General features: G+C 37.3%; 1 protein-coding gene across 2 annotated transcripts in view; it reads right to left on the reverse strand.

Moving 5' to 3' along the window:
- Positions 1-1067: 1067 nt before the first annotated feature.
- The window catches only part of LOC136030870 (dosage compensation regulator mle-like), a 38060-nt gene continuing 17021 nt past the window's right edge, over positions 1068-22106 (reverse strand). For both annotated transcript variants that reach the window (XM_065709931.1, XM_065709932.1), the window contains 5 exons: positions 19995-20205; positions 12128-13330; positions 10529-10895; positions 3710-3996; positions 1068-2621 (listed from right to left, as the gene is read on the reverse strand). In XM_065709931.1, coding sequence (XP_065566003.1) covers positions 1384-2621; positions 3710-3996; positions 10529-10895; positions 12128-13330; positions 19995-20205 — 3306 coding nt within the window. In that variant the 3' untranslated portion in view covers positions 1068-1383. The remainder of the gene's footprint in view (positions 2622-3709; positions 3997-10528; positions 10896-12127; positions 13331-19994; positions 20206-22106) is intronic.

A 22106-nucleotide genomic window follows, 5' to 3' on the forward strand; every position in this document is an offset into this window, starting at 1 on the left:
AAAATATAAAGATAACATAACTGATATTGATGAGTAGATAAATCTTAAAACGAGTAAAAATTGAAGATCCAAGTCAAACTTAAAACGAATAAAAATCACTCCACGCAGCTTAGCTACTGCCCTCTCCCTCTTCCTCTAACTATACCAATTCTAAAGCTTATCACGTCATTTGCGTTTTCTAAAAACAAGTTTCCAGATTCCTGAGTTTCCCAGACATTATTAAATATTTAGTTTATTTTCATTGGTCCTTTACAGTTACTTTGATTACAATAGTGATTTATTTGTCGTCGATTTTTTGGAAAACAAAGCATACTGTTCAAAATACAAATAGTTTTCCATAAAACACAAATGGCATCATAGGCTTTAAAGCTTTTACGGTTAGAGGAGGTGGAAGGGGGCAGCAGCTAAACTCTTTCTTGAAGTAATTTTTGTCCGTTTTAAGTTCACCTTGAATATTCAATTTACTTCTTACTCGTTTTACGATTTACTTATTCACCTATATCACTGTCTGTTACCTTTGTGTTTAATATGATCGTTTATTTTAATTTCTATTCGTTTGGATTTTGATTATTTTTTAATTATAATTTCTGATTGTACTGAGTTTGAATTACTGAATTAATGGACTTTGTTTCTGCTGGTCTAAAGTTTGATTTACTTTTACCTGAAAAACTTCTTTTTCAGTGTTTTTTTATTTTTATTTCTTCTAACAACACACACAGATTAAAAGGCTCTGCTTTAAACCAACTTTTTATTAATTTATAAAGTCAGATCGAAAGCGAAACAACTGCGTAATTTTTGGAGGAGAACCTCATTAGAGCTTTAAACTTCGAAATGGTACACAATTTAATATACCTCCTTCTCCATCACACACGCTTAAAAGGAGCTAAAACTTTTTTTCAACCAAAATACCGAAACCAATACCAAACCAGGCATTTTTTTCCAAGAGCACTCCACCTAGATTTAAAAACTTCAAATTATCCATCCCCCCATCCTCCTCCTTAAATTTTCGTAAATTTCCGCCCTTAGGCTAAAAAAAAACACAACTGAAAAATAGACTGGAAGATAAATAAGTGCGTGAATAGCTTTAATCACAACAAAAATAAATAAAAGATTGAACCAAACATGATTAGAGTCATAGACAACAGAAATTCATGAACCCGAATGACGACCAGATTGAAAGAGTCTGTTATCTATTCTCAGACATCTAATTATGAGCCATTAAATCAAAATAAGACGGAAAAATGGAACTTAATCTTCTGTAAATAATGCACTTTATTTCAGATAAATGATTATATGGAACAGGCTAGAGATTAGAGCAAGAGAAAATCGGCTTTCCACAGTTGACAGATAATAAGCCTATTAAAGAAGCTACTGATCTCCCAATCAAAAGCCCCCATAACTGCCTCTAGAACCTCTTCCTTGCCAAGGTCCTCTCGAATGGAACATATTAGAACCCCTTGAATTCCCCATATTATAGCTTTCGTTCATTCTATTGGATACATAGGATTGCCCAACAGAGGTAAAATCAGAATTCTGACCTCGCCCAAAGCCACTTCCCCCTAGCCGTGAACTCATTTCAGTTCCTGAAAAAGAGGACACAAATCTGAAACCACCCCCTCGATTCGGCTGCGAACTGAAATCACCCCTGTCAAAACGTTGACGGGGAGCAAAACCTCTACCTTGGCCATTATATCCACCAGGACTATTCATGCTCATATCATCATACGGTCGTTTCACGCCCCTTCGATTGTTCATGCCGCCTCGATACGATTCTCGTCTTCCAGTTGCTGAACTGGCGTCTTCCAGGCCTTCTCTACCCGCATCAAACTCACATAGCATTTTGACAGTTTTAACCAGATGTTTATCCTGTTCTGACAAAGCGTTTGCATATTCAGGATCTTCAGATACAAGCAAGATCAGCTTCTCGATACGAGGACGCAGAGCAACAATTTTTCCGGCAACCAAAGCATCCATTTCAAGATTGATCCAATTATCCAGACGCACTTTACCGTCGACATATTCAATTTTTTTCGATGCAAAAAGGAGTAACTGCAAAGGAGCAACCATTGTCATTTGTTTACAAGATACAGCCTTTGTGCGAATCTTTTCACCGAAAACGAAGAACGGTGATGGAAATTTCAGTTCAAAGATACTACAGTTTACCGATGATTTATGTACCAAAGCCAGCTTCGATTCAGTAGTCAAAACCTTCCGTTTTTCTTTATGATAACATACATTAGGATAATGACCAAATGCAATGAGAGAGGTTACTACATCTAGTTCAGAATCTGGACCAAAGTATGAGTATGTTTGAGGAACAAAGCTTATTTCAGGAAATCCGAATTGTATCATCAGGTCTTTAAGCTGACGCTTTGCTTCCGAGATGACGGTCAGTGTAGGGTTTGAAAGCATTTCTCTCTCACAATATTCTTCAAGAAAATACTCTTTAGTTTCACGAACTTCTTCCCATGAGTGATATGCATTAAGTAGAGCAAGATGATCAGAGTTCTTGTCCCCAGCGAATCTTCTCTGTCGCCCTGATAGCCTTTTCTGATCCACAGATGTCTGAAAGACTTCGACAGAAGTAGAATCAGTGGCTGCTATTGTTGCAATTGCATCCCCTAGATTAAGAAAAGAACAAATTACAAAAATAAAAAAAAAATCGCGGAAACTGAGAGAGAAAAAGATACGAGAGAGAAGAGAGAGAGAGAGAGAGAGAGAGAGAGAGAGAAGCTTCATATTGTACATGTTGGTTCAAAGTTTTCTTTTTACTCTCTTCTACAAAGACGAATATACGGCAGGACTTTCAATCACAAAGAGCAGAGAGAAGAAGACACATCCTTATTTGTATCCGGACATTATATGTAAATAACCTTGTATTTTTCGAGGGTCCAAAGCTGCCGTGCAAAAAGTGGGGTAGCAATGTAGCAATACTACTAGGTAGTAATACTAAATGTTTTTCACTCAAAGAGAAGCTGTCAAAACACAAGTTTTGCTGCTAAAGTGTCGGCAGCTTTTGGAATTCTGTCGAATTCTGCAACTGGCAGCTTTGGAAATTTTTCAAACCTTATCCAAAAGTACTGCTCAGTGTTTTAGGGTATTAGACAGATTTGGCATATCCAAGGCATGATGGAATAAAATAAGTATGGCTTAATTTTATATTAACAACAACGAAAGGCCCACAACCTATTCAATTTTTTTTTATAATTTAATAAACGCTTCAGGTTTTATTTACATTTAGTTATTCTTTTTTGATACTTATTCGGTTGTTTTTAGCCCCCCCCCATAAATCATTGCTTTATAATAAGCCCACACCCGGAATTATTCTTCTGAAAAAAAAAAAAAAAAAAAAAAAATTAGACATTTTTACAGATAGGAGCTTGAAACCTCTACAACAGGGTTCTCTGATAGGCTATACTGAATCTTATGGGGTTTTCACATTAAAATTATTTGACTTTTAGGGAGAGTTTCCCTCTATTCAAAAATCAGGCAATTTCCTTCAGACTCGTAGCCTTTGATGGGTAACACTAAAATTAATGATACTTATAAATTTTGAACCAGCATAATAGGCCAATTCTTTTGATACATCTATTGGTATAAAAGTTCCGTTTTTTTAGAGTTTTAGTTACGATTGAGCCGCGTCGCTCTTACTTACAGTTCTTTACCATGATCTGTTTGATATTTTATAGCCCTGATTAACATGACTCACCTGCGTTGAATAAGGAGCTTAAAACAAGCATTTTCCCTAGTCTGGGCTCAATAGGAAGCTTGGCCAATATCTTTCCCAGAGGAGTCAAGGTTTCGTTTCTCGTGAGACACTTTAAATCCCGCAAAGTGGCCTCCGCTTCAATAACAGCATCAATTGGGGGCGGCTCCATTGCTTTACTCAGAAACAGGGATATTTTGCCAAGTCGAAGTAGTTTAATTGACAGTGCAATCTCATGAAGGGGAGTTCTGAATATCTCTGGGGTCAAATGGGGCTCTAAGGCTTCATACCTGGAACCAGAAAAACTTATTAAACATCTCAACACTGAAATTTTAATTATTCACTTGTAGACAAGACACCCCACTAGTGCAATACACGAATTCTGCACAATAAATTTCTTGGGAGAAAAAGAATATTTCCAGCCAGAAAAAAAAAAGAACAATACTAAGCAAGTATTCTCTATCGAGACTTCCGCTCAACTGTTCTCAGTACAAAAAAGGAGAGAGTGAGTAAAAAATACAAATAAAAATCCCAAAAATCCTAAATCCTAAGGACAAAATAAAAACAGAGCTAACCTTAGACAAGAGCTAAGAACTCATATGGCACTTGTGACGAGGTCAGAAGAGTCAATAGCCAAGAGCTCATATGTTATGAGCTCTAGCAAAATTCTAAGAATCAATAGATTGCTTTAAAAGGAAAATCAGAGGCTTAATGCCGGTCGAGATTTAAAATAAGAGCTCTGAGTCACGAGGTCCTTCTAAATATCAAAATTCATTAAGATCCGACCACCCACTCTTAAGTTAAAAATACGTTAATTTTTTCAATTTTTCCTCTCCCTTCAGCCCCCCAGATGGTCAAATCGGGGAAAAAGACTTTATCAAGTCAATTTGTACAGCTCCCTGACACGCCTACTAATTTTCATCGTCCTAGCACGTCCAGAAGCACCAAACTCGCCAAAGCGCTGAACCCCAACACCTAATTCCCCCAAAGAGAGCGAATCCAGTCCGGTTACGTCAATCCCGTATCTACGACATTTATAAGCGTTTTCCAAGATTTCCGGTTTCCCCCTCTAACTCCTCCCAATTTCAACATATCTAGTCGGGATTTGAAATAAGAGCTCTGAGACATGAGTTCCTACTAAATATCAAATTTCATTAAGATCCGGTCACCCGTTCTTAAGTTAAAAATACCTCAATTTTTCTAATTTTTCCAAATTAACAACCCCCAGCTCCACCAAAGAGAACGAATCCGTACCAATAATGTCAATAACGTATCTAGAACTTGTGCTTATTCTTCCCATCAAGTTTCATCCCGATCTCTCCACTCTAAGCGTTTTCGAAGATTTCCAGTTTCCATGATTTCTGTTTCCCCCCTCCAGCCCTCTATGTCGCCGGATCCGATTCGAATTGAAAATGGGGCATCTGAGACATAAGATCAGTCTATATATCAAGTTTCATTAAGATCCGATCACCCATTCGGTCCGGTTTATGTCAGTCACCTATCTTGTGCTTATTCTTTCCACCAAGTTTCATCATAATCTCTCTGCTTTAAGCGATTTCCAAGATTTCCGCCCCCCTCCCTAATGACACTGGATCCGGTCGGGATTTAAAATAAGAGATCTGAGTTTCGAGGTCCTTCTAAATATGAAATTTCATAAAGATACGATCACTCTTTCGTAAGTTAATAATACCTCATTTTTTCAAATTTTTTGAATTACCACACCCCCCCCCCAACTCCCCCAAAGAGAGCAGAACCGTTTCGGTTATGTCAATCCCGTATCTAGGACTTGTACTTATTTTTCCCACCAAGTCATCCCGATCCCCCCACTCTAAGCATTTTCAAAGATTTTAGGTTCCCCCCTAACTTCCCCTTCACCGGATCCGGTCAGGATTTAAAATAAGAGTTCTGAGACATGCTATCCTTCCAAACATCAAATTTCATTAAGATCCGATCACTCATTCGTAAGTTAAAAATATCTCATTTTTCTAATTTTTCAGAACTAACCCTCCCCCCCCCCCCACAACTCCCCCAAACAGAGCAGATCCGTTCTGGTTATGTCAATTACGTATCTAGGACTTGTGCTTATTTTTCCCACCAATTTTCATCCCGATCCCTCCACTCTAAGCGTTTTCCAAGATTTTAGGTTCCCCCTCCAACTCCTCCCAATGTCATCGGATCTGGTCAGGGTTTAAAATAAGAGCTCTGAGACAGGATAACCTTCCAAACATCAAATTTCATTAAGATCCCATCACCCATTCGTAAGATATCTTGATTTTCACGTTTTCCAAGAATTCTGGTTTTCCTTCCAACTCCCTTCAATGTCACCGGATCTGGTCGGGATTTAAAATGGGAGTTCTAAAGCACAAGATCCTTCTAGATATCAAATTTCATTAAGATCTAATCACCCGTTCGTAAGTAACAAATACCTCATTTTTTCATTTTTCCAAATTACTCCCCCCCAACTCCACCAAAGAGAGCGGATTCGGTCCGGTTTATGTCAGTCACCTATCTTGGACTTGTGCTTATTCTTTCCACCAAGTTTCATCATAATCTCTCTGCTTTAAGCGATTTCCAAGATTTCCGCCCCCCCCCCTAATGACACTGGATCCGGTCGGGATTTAAAATAAGAGATCTGAGTTTCGAGATCACTCTAAATATGAAATTTCATTAAGATACGATCACTCTTTCGTAAGTTAATAATACCTCATTTTTTTCAAATTTTTTTAATTACCCCCCCCCCCAACTCCCCCAAAGAGAGCAGAACTGTTTCGGTTATGTCAATCCCGTATCTAGGACTTGTACTTATTTTTCCCACCAAGTCATCCCGATCCCTCCACTCTAAGCATTTTCAAAGATTTTAGGTTCCCCCCTAACTTCCCCTTCACCGGATCCGGTCAGGATTTAAAATAAGAGCTCTGAGACATGCTATCCTTCCAAACATCAAATTTCATTAAGATCCGATCACTCATTCGTAAGTTAAAAATACCTTATTTTTCTAATTTTTCAGAACTAACCCTCCCCCCCACAACTCCCCCAAACAGAGCAGATCCGTTCTGGTTATGTCAATTACGTATCTAGGACTTGTGCTTATTTTTCCCACCAATTTTCATCCCGATCCCTCCACTCTAAGCGTTTTCCAAGATTTTAGGTTCCCCCTCCAACTCCTCCCAATGTCATCGGATCTGGTCAGGGTTTAAAATAAGAGCTCTGAGATACGATAACCTTCCAAACATCAAATTTCATTAAGATCCCATCGCCCGTTTGTAAGTTAAAAATACTTCATTTTTTTCAATTTTTTTCGAATTATCCCCCCCCCCCCAGATGGTCAAATCGGGAAAACGACTATTTCTAATTTAATCAGGTCCGGTCTCTGGTACGCCTGCCACATTTCATCGTCCTAGCTTACCTGGAAGTGCCTTAAGTAGCAAAACCGGGACAGACAGACAGACCGACAGAGTTTGCGATCGCTACATGTCCCTTGGTTAATACTAAGTGCCATAAAAAGAAGCAACGCAAAAACCCCGCTAAATTAAAAGATGCCCCCTAAAAGCAACGGCGAAAGGGGTAACTGGATAAAAGCATCAGACACTAAACAGCTATTTAAATGTGAGAAATCGTTTTGTTCAAGGCTTTTTGGAATGCTACTGGCTTACCAGATAGGGGAGAGCAGGGTCGACCCGGATACGTGGGTGATCTGGACAATCTAGTATGAACACGTAGTGGCATAGCAAAAATTCTCAGAAATCACCACTGGTGCACTATCTATTACCCTATTATCACGCCAGACACACAGCGATGTTTCGTATTTTTCAAAAATTAAGTTTTTTAAGGTTTAGTTTTGGCATATTCCTTGAGCTATTTCAGACCATCAGGGAGGGGGTGGGGGGTGGTTGCATTTGAGATGAATCTATTGTTATATTTGAAAAGAGCATAAAAAAGGAATCAAACAGTTTGTTCACCTCGTCCCTTTGTCAGTTATGGATTTTTGCATATATACCAAAGTGGCTCACACAAGAAGATTTTAAAGCAGACCATACAGTGCCGCCTATTTGATTTTTCTATTTACTTTGACGTCGCAAGAAGGCACATCGGGTTGGACCGAACATGGTGATCAGGGATTGGCTCGGGGATTTATCATATCTGTCTAAACCAACCCCGTCTCTAAAAGGTCGGTATTTAGGGTATAAGATGCACGAATCCTTGATAATAAGTATTTTCTACTAGGTGGAAATAGGCTGCAGCCATGATTCTTTATTCTGAGGTGAAAAACCCTCGGCTTTTTCTTATTTGAAGCCTAGTAAAAGAGTGAACACTTTCCAGTGAATTTAGCATAATGATATGACGTTGCATAGATATTGATATGCAAGACATCAAAGTAAAAATCTGCTTTCTTTTTTTGGACTACGGAATAATATTTATAAAGTTTCGTTATTAACTATCGGATCCAACTAGTCAACTACAAAGCTAGTATGCAAAGCATGCGTATGCATAGTATACAAATGTGAAATACGCGTATGCAAAGCGGTGGTCACTAGGAGTACTGAGTTTAGCGAATCCAAGCGGAGGGGCCAACAGTAAAACCTTCCTTGAATCTATTAAGCATTTTATTAGACATAGGAAACCAGACAAAACGTATCCTATTCTTCTACTTCTGGATTCAAAAGGGGGTAATTTCAATCCACAGGTTACTAGCTACTGTAGGAGTAATTCCGTCACACTTTCACGTTCCCTCTTTATCACTCATATGAGCTACAGTCCTAGGTCTTCCAAGTCTGCACTTCGAAAAAAATTCAAAGAATGCCTGAATACCAATCCTGGCCAACGATTTTTTTTTTATCTATGAAGTAGCAGCGCTTAATTCGCAGCCTTTCCTGCAAAATTTAGCCTAGCCAACATTTTTCATCAGAAATGTCCCCTTTCAACACGGCTATTTTCTCGGATCAGGATTTTTTTTTTACCCCCGTTAGGGTAAAAATCTCTTTGTAGTGACAGAGACGATGGTAGTCATGGTACCTGAGGACCCGAGCCCCTCGGCTTCTGGGTGGCCTTAGACCGAAGACAGACCTAGAGTCACTCCTGAACATGTTCGACCTTTCTCCTGTGTCTGCTGTTACCCTTATGGAGCGACAAGCCCACAATCAGGACTGAGCCCCGATAGTTACTGAAAAACCTGAAAAAGAAAGTGGACAATCGAAGGAAATTGTTGAAAAGAGTGATTGAGAGCTTCTCGATCTCAACGACATTTTACGTCACGAGTCCCTTCATCGCGGTGACGTGGAAGACATCGATCCCTTCGATCGAAATTAAGTAGCTACGAAAGATTTTATACTTATGAAGTTTGTGTTTGGCAAGGGTAGTGGAGAAATTGTTTAAATTGCTCACATAGAAAGCGTCAATCTAGGTGATTTAGGGGTTCCCTTCAGGAACAAAAATTCCTGTATCCAGAGACTCTGTCTAAGGTAAACGAAGTTGTTTTGAAACTTCCTCGTTCATAAAACTCGGGAGGCACAGAGAGAGTCGGCCGAGGATTAATCTGACTACAATCGCAGCCTATACAGACTATGGTCAATAGGTTGTCATCGTTATTTTCATTTTATATAGCTTAAGTCGGGTTTATTATTATTTTTTTAAATTCTGTGCATTTCTGAAAAAAGTCAAAAATCTAATAATTAAGTATGGTATTCAAACCGATGTTAGAACCGCCCAATACAACTCTGTGGATAGGGTTTGTTTTGGACAATTTAAAAAAAATTCTTCCTTTTTAGGGGAACAATCAGAAAACATATTTGGAAGGAAGCCTAAGAGAAGTCAAAACTATAGAAAAATATGTGGCTTAAAACATATTCCATTTCAAGTAATTGCGTCCTAGGCAAACATACTCTCCCCTATGGTGCTACCAGACAAAATTTGCAAAATAAAATTATATGAAGGACCGGAATTGACAAGTTCACTATAAATAATTCAAATAAGTTTCTTTTGTATCTCTACTAAGGGCGACTTTTTTGAGTATATGTTTTTTTATTTCTTGTTATTGAAGCTTCATTTGTTTTATTTTGTCCTAAAGAATTTTTCTCTTTTCATTAATATTTCTTTTTTTGTGTGATAAGGATGATTGAGGAGAGGTCTTGATTGAAACATCTACATATTATTCTTCTTTCTTTTCCAATGCCTTTTTTGACAGGCATTTTTCCCACTTTATAACTAAGTTCTTTCATTTTGTCAGGCTTAGTCAGCGTGGTGTCAGAAACTATTCACAAATTCCTAGGAGATTGAAATCCTATTTCGAACAATCGTTAAAGAAATATTGCAAAAAGAAAAAAAAAGAGCCGAAAAGAAGGAAAACACGTAGGCGTCGAGAATACCGTAACACTTTAGAAATGCTAGCAGTGCTCCATAATGAACTTATTTGACTGAATTTACGTCACCAACTGATTCATCATGAAAATCTGACTCAGTATGTGTATTTAGCTGAACGTAAAGAAAAAACGACTAACAAACAGCAAAAACATATCATTGATTAGTTCAAGAGAAATGAAAGTCCTTGAGTCCTTGATGAAGACATATACGAGGCACATGGCAGGCGAATTATCTTGAACGTATTGAATATACAAGCCTATTTTTAAGCTAATATATTTATACTAACAAATAATAAAATAATAGAGGAAATACGAGAATGGCAGATAAAAAGAAAAAAAATAATGGAAAAACAGCCTATCCAGTCTTTGAAAGACTATTTTTTTAACTTTACACTGCACCTGTTCAACCTTAAGATGGAAGAAGAAGAAATATAAGGAAGAGACATAAACATAAACATAAACATACCTAGACCGACTACATAGAAAATAGCATTTTCCTGGCCGCACACGGCCTGCACGCCCTTTCCTCTGCTCCAAATTACTTCTCGATGCCCAAACTGTGGCATAATTTGTCATATTATTGTGAGAAGTATAAAGCTTCATCTTCAACCGACAAGTGTCAATAACGTAGACAACGTCATTGATGGTAACGGATGTTTCAGCAATATTTGTTGATAAAATGACCTTTGTGCAACCAGGTGGAGCAGGTTGGAACACTCTTCTCTGGTCTTCTCTTGGAAGCATAGAGTGGAGCGGAAGGATGAGGAAGTCTCTTGAGTTAAAGCGTGGATTTTCCATTAAGCGCCGCATAAGCATGGATATGAGATTCCAACCTTTAAAAAAGGAGAAAATTTCAACTCTGTTGAAGTTAGACAAAAAGGAAAGAGAAGAAAAAAGAGACAGAGAGAGAGATAGATAGTATATATATATATATATATATATATATATATATATATATATATATATATATATATATATATATATATATATATATATATATATATAATATATATATATATATATATAGAGAGAGAGAGAGAGATAAGTAGTTATCTGCTAAAGTTTATGGTTCAAAATAGCAGTTGTACTAGTTTCAACATTACAAATAGGTGTGGCCTAGAGGTTCAGCATTCAAGCGCACCTTTGGAGTTAGTAGACCCATTTCAGAAGTAATCTTTATCTGTTTAATTTTGTAAGATAGCAATTTAAAAAATTTGCTATGAAAAACCAGATAAATTCCCAAATTTATTTCAGAAGCAATCTTTATCTGTTTAATTTTGTAAGATAGCAAATTAAAAAATTTGCTATGAAAAACCAGATAAATTTCCAATGTTACTTATTGTGAAGTGTTACTTATTATGTATATTAAAATTGTGAAGAATATTTGCGATTATATAGTAGATTAGCAACTGCTGAAATAACTCTGTCAATACCCAAATTACAGGTCTCATCCCCTTTAAAACAGCACCAGAAATAAAACTTGGCTTACGAAATTAAGGAATAATGGCTATAATATGAACCTAATAACAAAATTGATGTTAGAAACCCACCTTATTTGAATATAGTAGTAACTCGGACACAAAGAGTATGGTAACATGTAAGAGTGGAAACTAGCACTAGTGTCGACAAAAAAAAAAAAAAAAAAAAAAAAAAAAAAAAAAAAAAAAAAAAAAAAAAAAAAAAAAAAAAAAAAAAAAAAAAAAAAAAAAATCAAGCATTTGACAACACTTGGCATTTTCAAGCTCTGTAATCAGTTTCCAGTCAGTAACTGAGATCACGTACTTAATACTACCCTTATTTACGAATTACATTAATCAAATTAACTATTCTTATTATTACACTGAAAGTGTCGGCGCTGATAAAAAATGAAAATTTGTCGGCATTCGCGCTATTTCTCAATCTTATAAGTTTGCCTGGACATAAAAAGAGCACAAAATCAATTTAGGAAACAGCAGGTGTTTTTTGGATCAATGGCCCTAAAGTAGATCGACAAGATGATCCTAAATAAAGATGTTGCCCAAGTGACGAAGAAGAAAGAGAAGGTAAATTAGAAAGCACATCTTACCAGGCAAAAATACAAGAACAGCTCCTTCGCTTTCTCTTTCTTTGATGTGCAACAAAATCCTTTCAACTAAATCAAATGGAACTTCCCGTTCAGGAATTTTTGACATAGCCTTAGTAACTTCAGGCCCGTAAGATGGATTTACTTTCAGGTTTAAATTAGCGTCTGATTCCACCTCTGCTCCCTCCTCATCATCTTTGTCTTTTCGCTTCTTCTTTGGGTCAACCAAAGGTACAAATTTGGTAAGCTGAACACAATCTTCGAGGAACAAAGTATCAATAGGAAAAGTACGACCAGGAATTTCAATCACGGGACAATTACCAAAATACTTTGAAAAAATTGACGTATCAATTGTCGCAGACATAAGTATTATTCTCATATCTGGATAGGTGTGAACCATGTCACGTAGGACAACCATGATGAAATCAGTGTTTAGATCACGTTCATGAATTTCATCAACAATGACATGTGAAACACCACGAATACCAGACTCCAATTTTCTAAGCAGCACGCCTACAGTGCAAAACATAATGCCACCATATGGCCTGGGTAATATGGATTCAAAACGAACAGAGTAACCAACACTAACGCCAAGGTCTTCATTTCTCTCACAGGCAACACGATCTGCCACGGAAACTGCTGAAATACGCCGTGGCTGTGTTACAATAATGTTACAGAAAGCACCTTGATTGGTGCCAACATAGTCATCAAGTATATATTGACAGATTTGCGTCGTTTTTCCAGAGCCAGTTGCACCACGAACGATTATAACTGAGCTTTCGTGAATCGCACTCAATATCTCAGATTTGAAAGAAAATACAGGCAACTTATTTCTTTCAGTTATCATATCTTGTAACCCCTTATCATTTTGTAAAGATTCTCTTTGCTTGCTGTATAAATCGTCACTAATTTGCTCTAAAGTTGCAGTGGCCAGTGGCCCTTCGTCAATATTACACCCTGTCCATGGATTCCAGTTGACCATGGGCGGAGCCCAAGGTACAACCCCACCTTTCGTTTCTTGAATATCTTCATTTATTTCTTCAACTTCTTCTTGTAATAGATTGGTAGTCCCATCTGTGGAGTTAGGCTGGTTGTACTGGATGTCCAATGCATCAATACACCTGTCCAGTGCCTCTTCAACGGTTGGCTTAAGCTTGACAGGATACGTGACAACATTTTCTGCTGAACGGTCTTTTTTCAGAGTACCTAAAATGTAAAAAAAAAAAAAATTACATGTTTCATTAGTTCTAAATTCCACGTGAAGCCAATTCACCACACTAAAGACATGACATGCACTCATAAACCATAGATGTTGTATCCCCTAATTTCAACCGAAAGGATATATCAATATCTAGGAAGTTATCGAGAAACCGTGTTTAAAAAAGAAGAAAAAAAAATATTTACGCCTAAAATACTTTTAAAGGATCAAATTTTGTCGCCTGTAAATTTCAGGACTCTTGTCTATTCCTTTACTAAATTGCAGCTGTAACCAAAATGCGCAATATGATGTCATTGACTCCAACGTATACGTAAAACAGTGGTTTTAAGGTCAAATGTCTGCTTCTTCTGCATATTAAATTCTTTTTTAAAGTTAGACCTCTAGGTACAAATGTTTTTTTAATAGAAAATGTTTAATAGAAGCAATTGAGTAAGAAGCAAAAATTCGAAACGAGTTCGACCAACAGTGTTTTATTGGTTGCAGTTTAGCCCATTAATTTTGAAAGAAAAGCTTTCTGGATTTTCAAAATACCAATCATTCATAAACTTCTGTACTAAAATTAAAAATAGGAAATGAATTACCTAGGAAAATGTATTAGCCGTCATAAAAATGACGTAATTTACCGTTGATAGCTAGACTAATCAGATTTTGAATCAGACTAGAGGCAAAACTAAGCTTAAACCCTGGAAGAAGCTAGCCTTCTTCCAGTTGAGGCAGTTAGGCTGAAGACAAAATTTCTGAAAAAGATTGGTAGAGCAGCGATCATCTAATAAATCTATCAACACATAAAAAGACGTCCTAAGGTCACCAGACAAGAGAGGACGGTTAATCAAACATAATCATAATCATTAAGCTTAAACCCTTCAATATTACAAAATGAAACGTAACTTGCATTTTTTTTTTAATTTTTGCGCATTTATCAGTAGTTACATAGCTTACGTCATGATTCAAGGTCTTCATTCCTCTTACAGGCGATACTTGCGCATTTGCCGCAATTTAAGAAAATCTTAAAAACAGGATTTTAAATTCTGTCTAGTTCTGTAGTGATCAAATGGAGCGTCTTGATGTCTACTAGCATATGATTGAAAACTTATTGGTTAATGAAATTTTATTGAGTATGGTCATATAATCGAAAGTCAATTGATCCCAAGCTTATAGTTGTATTGCAACCATGTAACTAATGTTCTTGAGTCATTGTAATTATTCAAGTTGTAATTCTTGTATGAGGATAACATTAAAGGCTGCTTTTTTTTAGATACTATTGCTTTTCAATAATATTTAATTCTACAGGCAATTACCGTTTAATTATTTAAATGAGAAATATTACCGAGGTTGCCATAGGATGCAAGTTGTAACTGACCATGGTGAGTTGGTTGAAACAAAACTGATAAGAAGGTAGAAGCAAATAACTGCAAATTTAAAAAAAATCAAGGCCATAAGAGTAATTTTTAGTAGAAATGGTATATGGACGGATAGAGTAGAAATAACGTATTATATTAAAATGATTCCTCTGTTCAGGTTTTCATAGATCTCTGGTTTAGTCTTATTTCCCTTCTCGGACATCTGCATGAAAGTGCTCAGATCCACTTCAAACTTATTGGGCAATTACATTCGATAACAAGAGCTAAGAGCTGATATGGCACTTGTGACGAGGTTGGAAGAGCCAAGAGCAAGAGCTCATATGGTATGAGCTCTAGCAGAATTCTAAGAATTAATAGATTGCTTTAAAAGGAAAATCAGAGGCTTACTGCCGGTCGGGATTTACAATAAAAGCTCTGAGTAACGAGGTCCTTCTAAATATCAAAATTCATTAGGATCCGATCACCCACTCGCAAGTTAAAAATACCTCAATTTTCCAAATTTTTCCTTTCCCTTCAGCCCCCAAGATGTTTGAATCGGGGAAAACGGCTTTATCAAGTCAATTTGTTCAGCTCCCTGACACGCCTAGCAATTTTCATCGTCCTAGCACGTCCAGAAGCACCAAACTCGCCAAAGCACTGAACCCCACCACAGAGAGCGGTTCCAGTCCGGTTACGTCAATCTACGACACTTATAAGCAGTTTCCAAGATTTCTGCTTTCCCCCTCCAACTCCCCACGAGGTCAACAGATCTGGTCGGGATTTGAAATAAAAGCTTTGAGACATGAGTTCCTTCTAAATATCTAATTTCATTAAGATCCGGTCACCCGTTCATAAATTAAAAATACCTCGATTTTTCCAAATTAACAACCCCAAGCTCCCCCAAATAGAACTGATCCGAAATTATTTGAATTATTACTGAATTATTTATTATTAAATTATTTTGATTATTTTAAAATTATTGAATTATTTGAAATCAATTAGAACTGATTGAAAATTATTTCAATCTCATATCTATAACTTGTGCTTATTCTTTCCATCAAGTTTCATCCCGATATCTCCACTCTAAGCTTTTTTCAAGTTTTCCAGTTTCCAAGATTTCTGTTTCCCCCCTCCAGCCCTCTATGTCCCCGTAACCGGTTCTAATTGAAAACGGAGCATCTGAGACATAAGATTCTTCTATATATCAAGTTTCATTGAGATCCAATCACCCATTCGTAAGATAGGCTACCTCAATTTTCACGTTTTCCAAGAATTCCGGCTTCCCCCTCCAATGTGCCCGGATCTGGTCGGGATTTAAATTGAGAGTTTTAAAGCACAAGATCCTTCTAGGTGTCAAATTTCATTAAGATCTGATCACCCGTTCGTAAGATACAAATACCTCATTTTTCTATTTTTTCCCAATTACCCCCCCCCCCCACCAACTCCACCAAAGAGAGCGGATCCCGTCCCGTTATTTCCGTCACATACCTTGGACGTGTGCTTATTCTTCTCACCAAGTTTCATCCTGATCTCTCCGCTTTAAGCGTTTTTCCAAGAATTTCGGTCTCCCCCCCCCCTAATGACACTAGGTCCGGTCAGGATAAGAAATAAGAGATCTGAGTTTCGAGGTCTTTCCAAATATGAAATTTCATTAAGATACGATTACTTTTTCGCAAGTTAAAAATACCTAATTTTTTAGAATTAACCCTTCCCCCAACACCCCAAAGAGAGCATATCCGTTCCAGTTATGCCAATAACGTATCTACGACTTCTTCTTATTTTTCCCACCAAGTTTCATCTCGATCCCTCCACTCTAAGCGTTTTCCAAGATTTTAGGTTCCCCTCTCCTAATCCCCCCAATGTCACCGGATCTGGTCGGATTTAAAATAAGAGCTCTGAGACACGATATCGTTCCAAACATCAAATTTCATTAAGATCCCATCACCCGTTCGTAAGTTAAAAATACGTCATTTTTCTATTTTTTTCCGAGTTAACCGCCCCCCCCTCCAGATGGTCAAATCGGGAAAACGACTATTTCTAATTTAATCTGGTCCGGTTCCTGATACGCCTGCCAAGTTTCATCGTCCTAGATTGCCTGGAAGTGCCTGAAGTAGCAAAACTGGGACAGACAGACAGAATTTGCGATCGCTATATAAGTCACTTGATTAATACCAAGCGCCATAAAAAGAGCTAAGAGCTCATATGGCACTTGTGACGAGGCAAGAAGAGCTAAGAGCCAAGAAACCATATGGTATGAGCTCTAACAAAATTCTATGAATCAATAGATTGATTTAAAAGGAAAATAAAAGGCTTAATGCCGGTCAGGATTTAAAATAAGAGCTCTGAGTCACGATGTCCTTCTAAATATTAAAATTCATTAAGATCCGATCACCCACTCGTAAGTCATAAATACAAAATTTTTCCTCTCCCTTTAGCCCCCCAGATGGTCGAATCTGGGAAAACAACTTTGTCAAGTCAATTTGTGCAGGTCCCTGACACGCCTACCGATTTTCATCGTCCTAGCACGTCCAGAAGCACCTGACTCGCCAAATCACTGAACCCCTGCCCCCAACTCCCCCAAAGAGAGCAAATCCAGTACGGTTCCGTCAATCACGTATCAAGGACATTTGCTTATTCTATCCACCAAGCTTCATCCCGATTCCTCCACTCCAAGTGTTTTCCAAGATTTCCCCCTCCAACTCCCCCCAATGTCAAAAGATCTGGCCGGGATTTGAAATAAGAGCTCTGAGACATGAATTCCTTCTAAATATCAAATTTCAATAAGATCCGATCACCTATTCGTATGATTAAAAAAAACCAATTTTCACGTTTTCCAAGAATTCCGGTTTCCCCCTCCAACTCCCCCAAATGTCACAGGATTTAGTCGGAATTTAAAATTAGAGCTTTAAAGCACAAAATCCTTCTAAATATTAATTTCATTAAGATCTGGTCACCCTTTCATAAGTTAAAAATACATCAATTTTCAAAATCTCCCCCCAACTCCACCAAAGAGAGCAGATCCGGTCCGGTTATGTCAGTCACGTATCTTAGACAGGTTTTTATTCTTCCCATCCAGTTTCATCCTGATCTCACCGCTTTAAGTATTTTCTAAGATTTCCGCCCCCCCCCCAAACTGCCCCCAATGACACTGGATCCGGTTGAGATTTAAAATAAGAGATCTGAGTTACGAGGTCCTTCTAAATATGAAGTTTCATGAAGATCCGATCACTCCTTCGTAAGTTAAATACGTCATTTTTTCTAATTTTTCAGAAATACCTCCCCCCCCCCCAATAGAGCGGATCCGTTCCAATTATGTAAATCACGTATCTAAGACTTCTGCTTATTTTTCCCACCAAGTTTCATCCCGATCCCTCCAATCTAAGCGTTTTTCATGATTTTAGGTTCCCCCATCCCCAAACTCCCCCCCCCCCCAATGTCACCAGATCCGGTCGGGATTTAAAATAAGAGCTTTGAGACACGATCTCCTTCTAAATATCAAATTTCATTGAGATCCGATCACCCGTTCGTAAGTTAAAAATACCTCACATTTTTCTAATTTTTCAGAATTAACCCCCCCCCCCCAACTACCCCAAAGAGAGCGGATCCTTTCCGGTTATGTCAATCATAAATCTAGGACTTGTGCTTATTTTCCCCACCAAGTTTCATCCCGATCCCTCCACTCTAAGTGTTTTATAAGTTTCAGGTTTCCCCCTCCCAACTCCCCCAATGTCACCAGATCCGGTCGGGATTTAAAATAAGAGGTCTGAGACACGATATCCTTCTAAATATCAAATTTCATTGAGATCCGATCACCCACTCGTAAGTTATAAATACCTAATTTTTCCTCTCCCTTTAGCCCCCCAGATGGTCGAATCTAGGAAAATAACTTTATCAAGTCAATTTGTGCAGGTCCCTGACACGCCTACCGATTTTCATCGTCCTAGCACGTCCAGAAGCACCTGACTCGCCAAATCATTTCTGTTTGTCTTGAGTTTTAATGTTGCTAATATATATGTTGCAAAGATAGCTAACACAGCTGTTGTTGCTAATACAAATGTTGCACATTCATTTGCTGGAATATTTCTGTTTGTCTTGAGTTTTAATGTTGCTAAGATAGCTAATACAGCTGTTGTTGCTTATGTTGCTAATATATATGTTGCAAAGATAGCTAACACAGCTGTTGTTGCTAATACAGATGTCGGACATTCATTTGCTGGAATCTTTCTGTTTGTCTTGAGTTTTAATATTGCTAGGATATCTAATACAGCTGTTGTTGCGATGACAACTAACTCAACTTGACGACCATAAAAACTAAAATCTTTTGGTACGTACATTTTTCCCAAGATCCTTTTTTCTTTTTAGATTTTTAGCGGAAAGGTCCTTCTTTATACATGCTTCGTTGCCACAAACTTCAATTTTAAGGAATTTTTACCAAAGTAGAATAACACTTCATATATTAACTTTATTTTTAAATTCATAGATGGTTTCATATGTGTGCTAAAAAAAAGATGACAATGGGCGCCGTTCATTTTCACCGCCCAACAATACCTTTGGTCTGTACTGAAGACCAAATACATGAAGAAAAGAAATAAATGGAAGAAAGTGACAACCAAAAGAATTACTTTAAGGGTTGGCCACTTCAGAAGAAAATATATTAAATACAAAATTGTAGTCAACAGACATTCCTGGCCCTTCAACATTCATTGCCTTTTCCCTACTTTTTTTTTAAATAAATGAAGTTTCCATAGATTACCTCTTTTCTGTAGAATAGTTTCACAACAAAAGCAAGAGAATGGCAAAAATTGGCGAAAAAAAAAGAGTAAGTCTATGGAAAATTCGCTCTACAAAATACATTTATTTATGCATAAAAAATGTGAAAAAAATGGGAAAACGTGGTTGAAAGTGGAAGCACCGGGTATATCCATTGACGACAACTTTTCTGCACATTATGATAACCGAATAAACGAAGGTAATATCAGCCAGTGTATAGAAAAAAGCGAAAATGACAAAAGCAGATATTTTGGCAAGCATCTCCACCAGGGAAATTGTTACTGAAGGACCTTCTTCGGCTTTTAAGCACTAAAGATGGCTTGGCGGAATTCCTAGCCGAAATACTTTCTGTTGTCCTTTTCGATTCTTTTCATTCTACTGGCTCATATTACCTCCGTTTTCTCGGTTATTTATTGTCATGTGTAGCCAGTGTGATCTTGAATGTATCTAAGAGGCTAACCACTAAATCTATACCCAACATTTCCAAAAAATACTGCTTGCAATTAGTAGAGATTCATTTTAATAGATTTAAATGACTTACCTGCAAAAGCTGGAATAACATTGAAGTGAAAAAGTTGCCTAACAAGGGATAGAGCACAGCTTTTTGAAGCCGCCATTTTGTTGGAGCCTGCTTCTCTCGCCGTTATTTGACGACTCAGTTTAGTTACATAAAAACTCATTTCAGCAATAAAGCTTCGGCTGTTATCAGGCCCAACTGAACTGTAGCGATATTCAGCAGTTATTCGGTTTTCCTAAAAAACAATAGTTTTGTTTAAGTACAGTCTTTCCCAAAGATTCAGTGTTCCGAGCCGGACAGATTGGACCGATTTGAGCAAGCTAATTCTCAATGGATACAGAGATAGAGATTTTTGAACATTATAAAATATACATTAGAGATAAGGGAACAGAGGCCAAATTCTGCAAAATTTCGTTTTTAACCCAGAGTTACGCAAAAATTTTTAATTCCAATATCATGGTCATGCTTTTAATTTTCTGTAAGATCCAAATTTTTGCAGAATCTGGTCTCTACTCTTTTATAAGCAAGTCCTTTAGACCAAACACATATATTCTTAATCCACATCCTGAGTCGGGTAAAAAGAGAACAATAGTAATTGCTGTATTCAGGCATGTACCCAACACAGGGATGGGATTCAGGGCCCACTATTCCACAAAATTACATAACTTCTACAATCTTCTGCAAAATTACCACATCCTTAATTTTGCATGAAATACACAGTACAGCGATTTAGAAATTATGGATCATAAAAGGAGTATGCATAAAAAGGACAGACAGTATTTGAAGGAAGAAGGGTCCACAATAAAGATTGAAAGAGACAAAAAATAAGCCTTGAAACAGCAGATACCACTCTTAAAAAAAAAAAAAAAAAAAAAAAAAAAAAAAAAAAAAAAAAAAAAAAAAAAAAAAAAAAAAAAAAAAAAAAAAAAAAAAAACTCATTCTTGTACACATTAAATAATTTAAGCACCAAATACCGACTCTCACAACTATTAAAAATTATACTGCGCCATGGTGGTGAAAGAAAACAACTGATTTTGCATCCTCAGTTATTATAGAATGTCTTTAAGGAATTTTTTTTCTCTGGTAAAGCAATTCTTCATCAAGTCAAGTTCTTTTAAGTGAGTCTCAAAATTCGCTGCCTTTTTAATAAAATATAAGCCATTTTTATTTCCTAAGACCCGGTCAGTGGCTTTTTTTTATACAAGCCAGTCGCTTAGTTTTTAAATGCATCATATATACAACCTAATGCTTTATTACTTTGCCACAAAATACAAGACCTATAAATTGTCTCCTGGGCAATTGATAGTAAAACAATTTAATACTTGGCCACTGTACCATAGGAAGCCATCCTTCTATACTTGCATAGTAGAATTTCTTTTTAATGCTCGGAAGTGATTGAAGGCAATCATCCCCCCCCCTCGCCCATCATTTCTATAAACACATTCAATCAAAATTTTGAGATAGCCATTTTGTTTAGTGTAGTTTAAAAGTCCGAAAATTATGTCTTTAAGTATGACAACCCCCACCCACACAGTCCTCAGAGTAAGGGTTGTAGGTGCCCAGGGAGCACATAAGGCTCTCGTGGAAAGGGTCGTCATATAAAAATCAGATGGGGCTCATTGGATAGGTAATCAGAAGTTCTAGTACTCGTTTAAGAGTCAAAGTGATTGGAGAGCAGCTACCCCCTCCCCCACCTGTCGTATGTTTCTAAAATGCATCGGATAGAAATTTTGAGATGGCCATTTGTTCAAAAAATAAATCAAAAATCAAAGCCAGCGCATTGCACTGCCTATGTAAAGAGCGATGTTGGCACATTGTATTATATATTTTTTTTAAGACCAGGGCACTACATATAGAAGGATTTGTCGTAGAAACTTTGAAAGGGGCTCATTCGATTGGTAATTCCAAGTTCTATTACCCTTTTGATTAGTCGAAAATGAAAGGAGGACAACCAACCCCCCCCCCCACGCCCTTCGTTTCTTCAAATACATCGAATCAAAATTTTGAGATAGTTATTTTGTTCACCCTAGTGGAAAGGTCCAATAATTATGTATTTAAAGATTTACCCACCCCACCCCCCAAAGCCCAGAGGAAAAGGGCTTTAAGTTATGCCTCAGGGAAGGGGTTTTATGAAG

Source organism: Artemia franciscana, chromosome 9, assembly GCF_032884065.1.
Source record: "Artemia franciscana chromosome 9, ASM3288406v1, whole genome shotgun sequence".
Lineage (NCBI taxonomy): Eukaryota > Metazoa > Arthropoda > Branchiopoda > Anostraca > Artemiidae > Artemia > Artemia franciscana.